The sequence below is a fragment of the Drepanopeziza brunnea genome (assembly GCF_022702325.1).
Source record: "Drepanopeziza brunnea f. sp. 'multigermtubi' strain 214-2 chromosome Unknown ctg10, whole genome shotgun sequence".
NCBI classification, from domain to species: Eukaryota; Fungi; Ascomycota; class Leotiomycetes; order Helotiales; family Drepanopezizaceae; genus Drepanopeziza; species Drepanopeziza brunnea.
The window spans coordinates 206,150-219,799 of NW_027094073.1; the positions used below are offsets into that span (position 1 = coordinate 206,150).

The 13,650-nt window shown below is 51.3% G+C and overlaps 3 protein-coding genes across 3 annotated transcripts; all 3 read right to left on the bottom strand.

Annotated features, from left to right (window-relative positions):
- Positions 1-2,873: 2,873 nt before the first annotated feature.
- On the bottom strand, positions 2,874-4,552 carry L3040_005903 (uncharacterized protein; the record flags this gene model as incomplete). The annotated part of the gene is made up of 4 exons (XM_007297678.2): positions 2,874-2,985; positions 3,116-3,680; positions 3,731-4,292; positions 4,550-4,552. The coding sequence occupies 4 exons, from the start codon at positions 4,550-4,552 to the stop codon at positions 2,874-2,876; spliced, it is 1,242 nt and encodes a 413-aa protein (XP_007297740.2).
- Positions 4,553-4,571: 19 nt separating this feature from the next.
- On the bottom strand, positions 4,572-5,496 carry L3040_005904 (uncharacterized protein; the record flags this gene model as incomplete). Its single annotated transcript, XM_066155708.1, has 3 exons — positions 4,572-4,727; positions 4,996-5,113; positions 5,447-5,496. 3 exons carry the CDS (start codon positions 5,494-5,496, stop codon positions 4,572-4,574), a joined length of 324 nt encoding a protein of 107 aa, XP_066011226.1.
- Positions 5,497-9,230: 3,734 nt separating this feature from the next.
- On the bottom strand, positions 9,231-9,626 carry L3040_005905 (uncharacterized protein; the record flags this gene model as incomplete). The annotated part of the gene is made up of 1 exon (XM_066155715.1): positions 9,231-9,626. The coding sequence occupies one exon, from the start codon at positions 9,624-9,626 to the stop codon at positions 9,231-9,233; it is 396 nt and encodes a 131-aa protein (XP_066011227.1).
- Between the last annotated feature and the right edge of the window lie 4,024 nt (positions 9,627-13,650).

Sequence of the window (13,650 nt, forward strand, 5' to 3'; positions counted from 1 at the left end):
CCTTCCTAGAAAGAGTACGTAAATTTCTGCACGAGCGATTCTTTGATAGTTGATCTGTATGTATGTGTGGTTAGTCATTCAATCGCTGCGCTAGGCGGCGAAAGCAGAAAGCAGAGCGGTGAAAGCAGAGCGGTTGCTGTGCGTGAGGTCTGACGGGGTGAGATGCTTACCTACTTACTTTCTGCTGTAAGGGCAAACTAACCCGCTAACTAACTAACTAACTAACTAGCAAACTGGCAAGCAACTCAAAAAAAAAAAAAAAAAGATATCAAGATCTCTCTACGTATAGGTAGGTCTACGCAGCGCGGAGTTAGAGTTAGAGTTAGAAGGGGGAGGTTTCAAAGCCGCGCGTGTCTGTCTTGTCTTATGCGTATGCCTATGCGGTTGATTCAGCTTTTCAATTTTTCAATTTTTCAATTTTTCAATTTTTCAATTTTTCAATTTTTCAATTTTTCAATTTTTCAATTTTTCAATTTTTCAATTTTTTCAATTTTTTCAATTTTTTCAATTTTTTCAATTTTTTCAATTTTTTCAATTTTTTCAATTTTTTCAATTTTTTCAATTTTTTCATTTTGTCATTTTTTAATTTTTTTTAAAATTTTCTCTGCGTTTAAAACTTGAATTTCGCTCACGGTTACTTACCATAATTACCTTCTGCGTGTTTGGTTTTGCTTATGCCTATTTTTTTGCTTTTACTTCTGCTTCTGCTTCTGCTTCTGCTACACCTACTAGATGCTTGTGCTTGTGCTCATGCTTGTGTTCATGCTTATGCTTATGCCAGCCTGCTACTTAGAGCCCAGTTGAGTGCGGCTACCGCGCCGGTCCGCTTCTCCTCCTCCTTCTCTTCCTCCTCCTTCTTCTTCTTCTCCTCCTCCCCAACCCCCCCCCCCCCGCCCCCCCCCCCGCCCCCTCCTCTCCCTCTCATTCCCTCTCATCCCAATCCCAATCCCAATCCCAATCCCAATTCCAACCAACCAACCACGATCGCTATACAAGTCCACACACACACATAATATACACAGCGACCCTTATGAACAACCTACCTCACTTACCTACCTACCTACCTCACTTCCCAGCCCCTCGCTGATCATGTCATGTCATGTCATGCTTTCTTTCCCCTTTCTTTCTACTTTTCTTATCAGGCTTACTGACTTACACCTCTTCACCCTTTATTTAGGTACTTACCCTTCCTTCACTTTTAGTCACTCTTGAGAACATCTAGCCTTACTCCTTATTCCTCCTTCCTCACCACCCACCACCTCCACCAAGTTCCTTCCTTCCACCCCCCACCCTCCACCCCCCATACATACATACACAACCCCAACCTCACCACCCCACATACACACACAACCAAACCAACCCAAGCCCAAACCAAGCCAAAACCACTCCAGAAGCCGACATGGAATCCATCAACACATACACATACACCCGCCCATACATACACCCGCCCACAAACAAACAAACAAACAAACAATCAATCAACCTACCAATTAACAACGCAGCCCGGTCTCTGAACCTTGCTTTTCTTTTCTTTTCCTTCTTACTAGTAGTGTGTGTTGTGTGTGAATCAGGAGAGGGAGAGGGAGAGAGAGAGAGAGAGAGAGAGAGAGAGAGAGAGAGAGAGAGAGAGAGAGAGAGAGAGAGAGAGAGAGAGAGAGAGAGAGAGAGAGAGAGAGGGAGAGGGAGAGGGAGAGGGAGCTAGAGAGAGAGAGAGAGAGAGAAGATGCTGGCCGGCTCTCGCTTCCATCACTCACTGGTTAACTCACAAACACCAAACACCATCAGCACCGACAGAACACATAGCCTTTCAAACTCATCCACTTGCCCCATGACAGTTAGAACTACCAGAACCAATTAGTCACATCACCACCAGCATACAAATATTTTGGGTTGCCATGTTCAAATTGACTAAACCAGCGAGCGTGGGGTCCAAGCCTACGTAGCATGCCGTAAAGCAAGCGGCCGAAACCTCTCACCAACTACATACATCATACGCGGCTGTGAACGTCATTAATGCGAATGCGAATGCGAGCGCTCTTCCCCTCGCCTGTGGACGTACCATCTCCTCCCCGAGACCTTCCCCACATCCCAGCGCGAGGGAAGAGCGAAAGAGAAACATGCAAGAAAAAGAAACAGCCTCCCCAGTAGCTACTCTCCATTTTCAACCCCTGGGTGTGCCACTGCCAGTTGTATGACGATATGGGGCTTGTGCCAGTGAGCAAGTCGTACCGCTCCTCCCATTCGTGACATCCCCGACAGTTTCCACCTCGCCCCCCATCATCGTCTCCCCCGGACGTTCCCTCTCCCCAGGGACAACAAAAAGAAAGAAAAACAGACAAGGAAAAAAGAAATCGTGATGCCCAAAACATATCTCAGGAGTAAACAGAGGATCTGCTCTGAATGCTTCCGGCGCGTGGAGTATCTGCTACCGGACCGTACAAACGAGCTTATGTGATCATGTTCTTGCCTGCTTCGTGACCGATTCTGTACCCAGCAAGGACAATGTTCGTGCACGGGTGTGATCTCATCGATGCGCCTAGCGTTGCATGGTTGTTCCGAAGTTGGGATGGGGTGGCATCGGGCGTGCCGTTCGATTGCCATGACATCGCCGACAGGTCTCACTCGCCGTGAGGTGCCATGCGGATGCCGTAGTTGCTCGAGCCATCGTGTAATCCGTAAAATCGAAGAATCGTAACGAAAAAAAGCAATCCGGAAAAGAGATGAGGGGTGATATCAAGCCAGTCGCAACGGTCTCCGCGAGAGAGAGTCAGGCCGGGCCGGCAAGTAAGGTGGCGGAGCAAGACGAGACGGCCACGATTCCAAGATCGAGCGTCGAAAGAGCCCGATCAAGAAGAATCGCGCCAGAGAATCAATCAATAGCCTTCACCCCATTCCCGCGGTCTGCTCCGGTCCTCCCGCTTCACCCCGAAGCCCCCCGACGCGTATCCAGGACCAGTAGCCGCACCTTTCGAGGCAGAACGAAGCCTATTTTCGGAGACTATAGCGTCAGCCATCCCGTCAGCATTCATTCTCCTCGCGGCCAGCGTCATCGAAGCACACTAAACGCGAAGAGGAAAATTCCCTTACAAGGAACCGGGTCTAGCAAGTCACTCACATCCTATCGCTTCCACCGACGGCTCTGTTGGTGTCCGGGGTGTCTACACCCGCCCCGCTGGCACCGCGCTCCATAACCTTGCGGCGGGTTCCGGAGATGGCGCCCGGCTTGGACGCACTGGAGGCGTGCTGGGCGGTTTGGCCGGCGGCATTGGCGACGTTGTTGCGGGTGCGTCCGGGCTTCTCGTCCTCGTCCTGTGCGGGCTGCTGACCGGCGGCCTGGGCAATGGCCTGGGCGTTCTTCTGGTACTTGTACACGGTCCAATCGAAGACGTAGTCGTACTGGAAACCCTCCCGCACGAAGAGATCACGGAAGATCTTTCGGAGGTACGAGTAGTCGGGCTTGTCGTCGAAGCGGAGGGAGCGGGTGTAGTTGAGGTAGATGGCAAACTCGTTGGGGAAGCCGCGGCAGAGAACCTCGGTGGGGGTGGTCATCTTCTTCTCCATGATGCGGTCGTACTTCTGCTTCTTGGTAGCAGCCTTCAGGCCCTGCCACGGGAGGGAACCACGGCAGAAGTAGAGCATCACGTATCCGAGCGACTCCATGTCATCACGGCGGGACTGCTCTGGGGAGAAGTCAGTACAGCACGGCAGAGCGGATCCGGGGACTACGTACCGACACCCAAGTGGGTGTTGATGGACGCGTAACGGGCGGTACCCGTCAAGTTCTTGTTCTCCCGGTAGGGGATGTGGAAGTGCGTCTTGGGGTCACGGTACTTCTTGGCCAGACCGAAATCAATGACGTTGACCTGGTTGCCGCGCTTGCCGATGCCCATCAAGAAGTTGTCGGGCTTGATGTCACGGTGAATGAAGGACTTGGCGTGGATGTACTCGATGCGGGAGATCAACTGGTCGGCGAGGAGGAGGACCGTCTTGAGCGAGAACTTGCGGTTGCAGAAGTTGAAGAGATCCTCCAGGCTGGGTCCGAGGAGATCGAGAACCATGGCGTTGTAGTCGCACTCGGTCCCAAACCAGCGGACAAAGGGGATGCCGACCCCACCGGCGAGCGACTTGTAGACGCGGGCCTCATATTCGAGCTGCGGGTGCTTCGCCTTGACGGACTCGAGCTTGATGGCAATCTCTTCCCCGGAGATGATGTTGGTTCCGAGGTAGATGTCTCCGAAACTCCCGCTACCGATCTTCCGACCGATGCGGTACTTGTTTCCGACGCGGAGATCCTGCGAAGACATGTCAGTACGTTACCGCGACAGAGGTGGGAGTTGTGCTGTGCAAGCGTCGGTGCGGGGGTGAGGAACGAAAGACCGGGGAGGGGAGCAGGGCGCGGCGTTGGTGAAAGTCACGGGTGAGAGTAGGATTCCCAGTCTCGTTCCACGGCAGCACAGCCGTATGCAGACCAGATGGTGCTCGTGGGAGGCTGAAGAAAGGGAGTATAAACCAGAGGGTTGGATTTCGACTTGGAAGCGGGTGGATTCACCATAGTAGTCATCTTGCTTCAACTATGGACTCTGGGTATCGGGGCAGACCGATACACGAGTCGTGGATGCTGTTGCTAGGTCGAGGAGAGGGGGATGTTGCTGATCGACCGACGAGGCGGATCGGGGGTGCGGAGGTCGGGACGGGTATGGTACGGGAGGGCCGAGGAGAGGCAGGATCTAACAGCAAGGACACCCGTCAGCTCTGGTATGGTATGGTGGATGAGTCTCGAGCACACGCGAAGCGGTGAGGTCGTGGGACAAGAAGCGGTGTCTCACGCGGCGTACGACAGGGCGCAGCCAGCGCCAGGTAGCGGTAAGAGGTATGATGGATGGTGATGCTAGCGACGTGCGGCTGCTCGAGATGGGTGGAAGAGGTGGAGGTAGAAGAGGTGGAGGAGGTGGAGGGGGAAGAGGTGGAAGAGGTGGGAAGTATATGGCTACGTACCTTTGTGCTGCTTCCAAGGGTGAGAGGCTGCAGTGCGGTGCTGCTGCTGACCCGACCGTCGACGTGTTCTTGAGGTTTGCTGGCGACCGATGACGGGCAGGACGGTTGAGACGACGAGCTCCCGGAGATCAATCGATGAGCAGGCGTGTGGTGATGGAATGAGACGGGATGGGATGGGATGGGATGGGATGGGGTGGCAGTCAAGAAGAGAGGTGAAGGAGTCGAGGATGATGAGTTGGGGTTGGGGGGTTGGGGGTTGGGTTGAGGGAAGAGGGAGATCAGAGCCTGAGCCTGAGCGAGCCTGAGTCTGAGCCTGAGGTCCCGTGACGACTGGTCCTCGCTTGGAGTGGAGGCTGGTCTTATCTTGGCCGCACTAGACTGATTGTGGGAAGAATGGCCCTTTGACTTGGGCTTTTGGGTTGGACGGTTGGACGGTCGGACGGTCGGTTACGGTTGTTGGAGATGAGGATCCCAAAGTTGATGAAGGATGGGCTTTAGCATTAATGCCTATTTGCGGTGCTCCAAACGAGTGTGATTGTTGGTGTGGGGCCGGCTCAATTAAGAATCCCAAAAAAGTCAGTTAGTCATTCGCATTCGCATTCGCATTCGCATTCGCATTCTCCACGCAATCACGCACTCGATCTCTCTCTCATTCATACATTCGTACATAGGTACTTATACGACCCTCACTGAGTCCCTCGGGATAGTTGTCTGATTATGCCCTGACGGCAATGGATGTGTCCAGCGGGTCAACATGGTGACGCATAAATCGCTCGGCCTGGGCTGCCCGGCTATGTACAGAGAGAGTTGTTCTGGACCCTCGGTGCGCGGAGGGGACTAGGTCGGTACCGGTATGGGTGGGTCTGGGTCTGGGTATGGGTATGGGTCTGGGTATGGGTATGGGTCTATGGGTATGGGTCTATGGGTCTAGGGTCTATGGGCCAGCCGAAGAGAAGGGCTCAGTTCGCAACAGATGGAAGTAGTAGTACCTACTACCTACGTATCTTCGATTTCATGTTATCATTCTTGCCCTGCGGCTCCCTTTCCATGGCTGACTGATCCCTTACGTACGTACGGAATACGGCCGACCGATTCCCGATTCCTCCCAGCAAGCAAGTCGGTAGGTATGGCCCACGCCGTCGCCCACCGTCGCCCACCGTCGCCCCAGCCCGAGCCCGAGCCACAGCCACAGCCACAGCCACGGCCACCAGCACCGCCACAGCCACAGCCAGCGCCTCGTCCGCTCCTGCCCAACCCCAACCCCAACCCCAACCCCATATCCATATCCATATTTGTCACTTTGTCAATTTGTCAACATGCCAAGACAGTCAGCCAAGACCCTGCACCACCAGCACGGCCACGCCACGCAATGTCCCCCCCCCCCCCCCGGCCACAACGAAGCAGCTCGCAGCCCAAACATCAGGTATCATCCAGGCGCATCCCGCATGGCCGTGTCTCACCGCATTCCATACATAGTAGTAGTAGTAGTAGTCCCAGTCCCGTACACCCTGTCTGTCTCCAACGCCCACCCCCCTCCCCCTCCCCCTCCCCCTCCCCCTACCGCCCATCCATCCCATCCCATCCATCGTGCTGTCAGTCAACACGTCTGTCTCATCTCTCCCCTGTCCGATGGGAGATGCATCCGGAGCGAGGCGAATTTGCGTGTAGGCAGTTTATTAATATACTACTACTACTACTACTACTACTACTACTACTACTACGTACTTACGACGTGGTACTATACTTACTTAGGTACCCTTCCTCTCGTCTCTTCGGCCGACGGACTGACTCTCCGCCTCCTGTGCATGCCTGTAGAAGTAGTAGTACCTGTACAAATCAAATCCAATCAAATCCAATCAAGCTTTCGCCCTTCCCCTTCCCCTTCCCCTTCCCTCTTCCCCCTTCCAGAGACCGAAACGGAATACCGGTCGTCGCATATGGAAACCCGTGGCTGACGACGACGGCCGGCGCAGTTGCCTTGCGGGCGGGTGTCGTGATTCACGTACTGTACTACTACGTAGTTTGATGATGCCGATACGATGCGATGCGATGCGATGCGATGCGATAGATGCGACAGATGCGATGCCGAAGCCGAAACGGGTACCGATGCCGAAGCCGTCGCCGTCGCCGTGCCGATCATGAATACGTAGTACTACGTACGTAGTAGCAGGAGCAGTACGGGAGCAGTAACAGCGGCTCATACCCCAAGACGTGGCCAGCAAACCAAGAGGCCGAGTGGTCCGAGGATCAAGTGACACGGCCGACGAACGAGATTGAAACTCGAAGTGTAAGAAGCCTTCCTCGTTTGATTGGTAGGGATGGCCCCGGCTGGTGAAGCTTGCGACTGTAAGTAGTAGTAGCACCTGGGGCTTCCTCCTACCCCTGATCGGAGCGCTACCGTACTTACACTACCTACCTAGGTAGCCAGAGGCAAGGCTTGCGGTTCCGAAGGTGGGTGGCTCAGTCACGGCCGCGGTCCTTGAACCCTCGATTTTACTACCGTACTTGTACAGTATTTACATACAGTGCGTGCACCAGACACTCAGCGACACGAAAACTCACCACCTAAGTACTAGTACTAGTACGTAGTAGTACTTACCAACCCCTGACTGATATGCTTTCGCGAGCTACTACTACTACTACTACTACTACTACTACTACTACTACTATTACTACTATATAAAGAGCACCAGCGAGAAAAGAAAAGAAAAGCTTATTCCCAACCTGGCTGTTACCGTACGGTACTGTACTGTACCAACTATACTTTTCGATTAGATAGATACCTACCTAGATACGTAGTGCTTAGATAAGTACTGTAATAGTAAGTAGTAAGTAGTAAGTAGTAAGTAGTAAGTACCTAGTAAGTAGCACTCGGTCCCTACCTAGAAGTACACAATATACCTACCTACTACTTCGGTACTAGTAAGCTAGGTACTACTTAATTACTACATACACATGTACTAGTAAGAGCAGAGCTTTCGTTCTTAACATAGTAGTACGACTTACCTTATATACCTTACTTAGCACCTCCACGCATCTCCGTCCTCCGTCCGTCCGTCCGTCCGTCCGTCCGTATCCCCTCTACGTAGTAGTAAATAAGGCCCCCCCTCTCAGAAAAAGTCAAAGTAAAATTCCCGCATCGCAGTTTGAGTCGCACTGGTAAGTGCGTAGTACGTAGTACTAAGTGTAGATACGTATTACATAGGTAGATAGATAGATAGATAGATAGATAGATAGATACCCAACCAAAAATAGCCATAGCAGTCCCAGTCTCAGTCCCAGTCTCAGCAATTCGATATATAGTAGGATTACCTACCTACCTACCGTATTACCGTATTATCACCACTGTATTGAAAGCGACCCGGCCGTCCTGAGCCCGTCTCCGTCTCCGTCCGTCTAAACATTCCCGACGCGCCCATCCTACCCTTCCAATATTTCAAGTTTTTCTTTATGGTTTTTTTTATGTTTTTTTTTTTTTCGTGTGTAGGTTTTTTTTTTTTATAGTTTAGTTTTTGTTTTTAATACTACTACTACGTACATACCACGGTACAGGCCTAAGTATTACCCCTCGAGGGTGCCTCAAAAGTCTAGTTTCCACTTTAAACCCCCTGTTTTCCCTACCCTCGAGGGGTAATACTTACGCCTGCGACGTAGTATCTTTTCCAGAAAGTGCAGATTTTTTGACTTTTCGGTGCGGGAAAAGAATTGGGGGGGTTGGGTGGGGGGTTCTACGTAGCTAGGTACTACGTACGTAGTAGTAGGTAGGTAGGTATACTAAGTATAGTATAGAAGTGCGTAGGGCGTAGGACTATTTTAACATCGCTACTGTACGTACCTACAGTAGTAAGTATAAGAAGGGTACTAGGGTAGTACTACGTCGCAGGCGTAAGTATTACCCCTCGAGGGGAGGGAAAAACAGGGGGTTTAAAGTGAAAGCTACACTTTTAAGGCACCCTCGAGGGGTAATACTACGGTACTGTACTACTTAGGCCTGTACCGTGGGTATGTAGTATAATAAGTACAGTGCGCACCGTACGTTCCCAAAGCGGAGATGGCGTATCGCGGTGTGCAAGCTCTAGAACCTTAAGTACTAGTAGTACGTACGTACGTAGTTAGGTAGGGTACGGTAGGTACTAGTAGGTAGGTACTACGTAGATAGGTAGGTCACACCCCTACAGGTACCCCCACCCCCACTGACCTTTCGCGCGCTGCCGACGACGTTGCCGTCATCCTTCTCAGCCGGGTGAGCCGGTCCTTCCGAGACGACGACGGCGGACGGCGGACGGCGGAGCCGATGCCGATGCCATGCCGATGCCGAACACCACCAGCGCGACGCGACGATCAGGCCGTACGACACGGCGACGGCGCCCCCGGACGCGGACGGATGGCCTTCGCGGGCGGGGACACGAGGAGAAGGCGAGCCGGCACGCCGGCGCACTGCAGGCCGATGAGAGGATGAGGATGAGGTAGGTGCCAGCCATGCCGTGCGGTACCCTACCGTACCCGACCTTGCCGCGCGGGCTCTTCCACGGCGTCGCGTCGAGGGAGAGCTGGATTGGGGATCTCCCGAGCCGGGCCCGACCCAGCCAGCTCTCGGCTGTTTTGTCTCTGCTGCTGTCAGCCCCCTCCATAGCTGTACTGCCAAAGCAAGCAGATCCTGCAACCGCGCTGCAGGATCTCGGTCTTGTCAGCTTTCGGAAGAATACCTTTTTCGTCGTGGTAGAGGTATATCCCAATGCGAACGCCTCGTTCGAAGACCACGGCGCTGAAGCAGCAATCTCACACGTCGCCCGGCCGAGCAGCGGCAGCAGCGGCAGCAGCAGCAGCCGAAGGCCGTGGTGCCGAACGTCCGTCAGCGCGTGCTGTCGGCGCCGTTGACTAGGTACGGCTCCTGCTGGCCCCCTGGCGCCGGTGTGGTGTGGTGTTGTTGGGCGCGTTCCAGATGTCCGGCTGCGTGAAGGAGATGAGGCCCTCAACGACGACGACGACAATGTTGAAGACCAGGCTGCGGCAGGACCGGGTCAGCGGAACGGGTCGGTTTGGAGACGGGCTTGGGCTTGGGTGTGGGAGTGAGAGAGAGAGTGGGCTAGGGCGTGGATCGCATCGTAGCAAGCTCGTTGCAAGACTCCTGGTCGACGCCAACTGCTGCCGGCCCGGGATCGAGATCGAAATCTTGGTTGTCCATCATCGATCGCCATTTGAAAGACCAATGGCGAACTGACTCTCTCTTCCTCTTCCATTTCCCTCTCCTCTTTCTCTCTTCTCTCTCCCTCTTCTCTTCTCTTCTCTCGTTCCTTCTTCTCTCCGACTTTGCTCAGCCGTACCAGACCAGAGCACAGCAGAGCAGAGCAGACCCAACCCAACCCAACTCCCGCCATCTGTGTCTGTGTCTGTGTCTGTCTCTGGTTCGAGGGTTTCAAATCCCCCATACCTACCTACCTACCTACCTACCTACCTCCCTCCCTCCCTCCCATAACGCCCCTCTCTCCCCCCAGATATCAACAGCCAACACCACGGAGCTGATGCTTACAGAGTACAGCAGAGCCAGCAGGGACCAGCAAGGCCAGTAGGACCAATACGGAAAAAAAAAATCCACTAATATATTCTCAGCGCTGAAAGCCGAGTCGCTCGATCCGGACCTACCTCTCTACAAACTATCATGGTTGAAGGAAGCCAACGATGGCTTCGGCGGACGAAAAACGGGGGGGTTTTTTTTTTTTTTTTTATTGACTGTGAGAAGCTCTTCCCCCCCACACCCCTTTTTTTTTCCCCTTTTTTTTTTTCTTCTCAAGAAAGAAGCTATGGGATGAAGGGTGAAGGATGAGCTTATTAGGTATCTCGTCTCGTCTCGTCTTATCCCGTCTTATCCCGTCTATAAATCAAGCCTTTCATTTCTTCCTTCTCTCCCTTTTCTTCCGTCTCTTCCCTTCCTTTTTTTTTCCTTCTCTTCCCTCCCTCTCTTCCTTTCCCCCCCTTCCCTCTCTTCCTCTTCCCTCCCTCCCTCCTCCCCCCCCCCCTCTCTTCCTTTTCTTTTTTCATTTCTCTCCCAAATCAAAAAAGAAGAAGCGCGAAGAAAGCAAAAGGCTTTATTTTATTTCATTTCATTTCACGCACGCACGCACGCACGCACGCATTCTTTCTTTCCAAGGCGGAACCGGTGCTTTCGGATTTGCGGATTTGCGGATCGAGGAGAAAGGGCGATTGCATTCCGTGCGGAGTGGGTGAGTAGGGGAGTAGGGGGGTGAGGGGTAAGTAGGTGAGTATTTGTTGTCTCTTGAGGGGGTTTTTGTTTGGTGATTTGGGCGGGGGAAATTGGAGGAGGGGAGGGGGGAAGGGAGCGCAAGGCACGTCGTATATGAGGATTCGAAAAAAAAAAAAAAAAAAAAAAAAAAATCTTGATACTTATTTATGTTATTCATTCTCCTCTTTTTATTTCCCCCTTTTTCTTCTTCTTTTTTTTGGGGGAGATTTGAGATTTGGCCCCTAATAATACAGAACCGATAAAGATTGTTACACTCTTAGAGGGAGGGGTTCGCTTTTTCTTTTTCTTCTTCTTTTTCCTTTAGGATAGTAGAAATAAAAACAAATACATCCTCGACCCGTCCCTTTTTTTGGGTTTGGGAAGATGACATTAAACTCGTGTCTCTCTCGTATGTGTGCAAAACAAGTCTACGTAGCTAGCTAGCTATTAGGGATATAGACAGTAATGAAGGACTGACTGACTGACTGACTGACTGACTGACTGACTGTGTGTGTGCCTTCTTCTCTTCTTCTCCTGGTTTGGGATGGGTAGATAAGCGGATAGAATAGATCCGTCGCTAAGTGCGTTCGCTGGGGTGGGGGGGGGGGGGGGGGGTTTAAAGATAGAAAATACTTTCTTGATACTGTACTGTACTTTGTATGTAAGTGAGTTATGGAGTGGAACTAACGTGGCCTTGAAAGAAAGTGGCTTTAGAAGAAAGTGGCTTTGAAACCAAAAGTTGGCCGAAGAGGAAAGAGGAAAGGAAAGAAAAGAAGTGTGCTTGCTTGCTTGCTTGCTTGCTTGCTATATACATGTATGTATAGATAGATGGGATGGGATAGTACCGAGGATAGGTACCTAGGCAGGTACATCGCAGGGAGAAAAAAGAGGGCTGTGTTAATATATGTATATATATACAATTGATAGAATTGAAGCTTGCATCGCGGCCGAAGGCTGGCATACTAAGTAAGGATTAAGGTCCGTGAGCTTTCAAGCTTAAAAAATTAGAGGAACAAAGGGAGTCGAAAGAATAAAACCTTTTTTTTTTGATTTAATTTGGATTTGTAATTGTTGAGTGATTGAGAAGTGATGGGTGAATGTCGAATGTTGATTTTGACGTTCTCGCTCAAGTGGCCAACAGCAGTTGCCGAGTACCGCACAGAGCGTGAGGTACTGTACGCTATAGCGGATGAAGCTCACCTCCTTCCTATCCTATCTAGGTACCTTTTATATAAAGCCTTACGCTCCTTATCCTCAACTTTTTTTAATAACTCTCGACTCTTAAATCTACCATTTTCCACTCCTCACTCTCTACTCCTCACTTCGCCCATCTATCCACTCCCTCGACTACAGTATTAGCCAAACTGCTGTTAGCTACTTAAGCGAGAACATCAAGACCAACTTTGAACAGCCAACCACCACTTTTCAACTGCGTAATAGTTACAAAAAGCAAATCGTATAAAAATCATATCATCCGATCTCCTAAATCTCCTCTATCCTTTCCGATCTTCAGCGTAATCATTCCGATGGGCACTCACTCACTAGGTTTAATATCTAGTATGCCAGCCAGCCTCTAACCGCGATACAAGCTTTCCGCCGATCTGTTATACTTTGGTACGACCCATCGAATAACAACTGATCCAATCTAGGTATCCCACCCAGCTCATGAATATCCCACCCAGCTTACAAACAACTCTCTACCCTTTACGATACGTGCTCCGAGTGCGATTCATCGCTTCAAGACGCTACTCAACGTCCTCGATCGGATTAAAGTGAAGCGAATAAGAATAGCCAATCAATCAACCAATCAATCAATAAAGCCTTCTCTCCCCCTCCCTCCCCCCCTTTTCTTTCCTTCTAAACCAAAGCCCAACCCTTCCACACCTCACAAACCAACCGAACCATCAATCTTGCCCAGAGCCCCAAAACCCAATCCCGTATCTGCCTTCGCAACTCCCGAAAGACTAACCAATCCTAAGATTCCATCTCAAAAAAACATTGAAAACTTCGAGATACCATAAGACTCTGCCGAGTACTACCTGCCTGCCTACCTGCCTACCTACCTTACCTACTCACCCCTCTCCAACCCGAAATCTCCCAACCCATAACCTACACATCCATCCACCCTTTCGCAATCCCAAGAAGCCGTGAAAACCACCCATCATCTCCACTCTCCTACTTATTTCGCTTTGTATATGCATGCATGTATACGTCAGACCACCTCCGACGAAATTATCTTCTTCTCTTTCTTTGAGCGTACGAGAGAGAGACATACCCACCTAGGTATTCATTCATTCACTCATTCGGACTTGTTCCCCAACACCCCCTCTCCCCCTTATATATATATATATGAAAAACCATCTTCCTATCCACGAGAGGTGTGAGAGTTGAAGCGAAGCACGATTTCTTCTTTC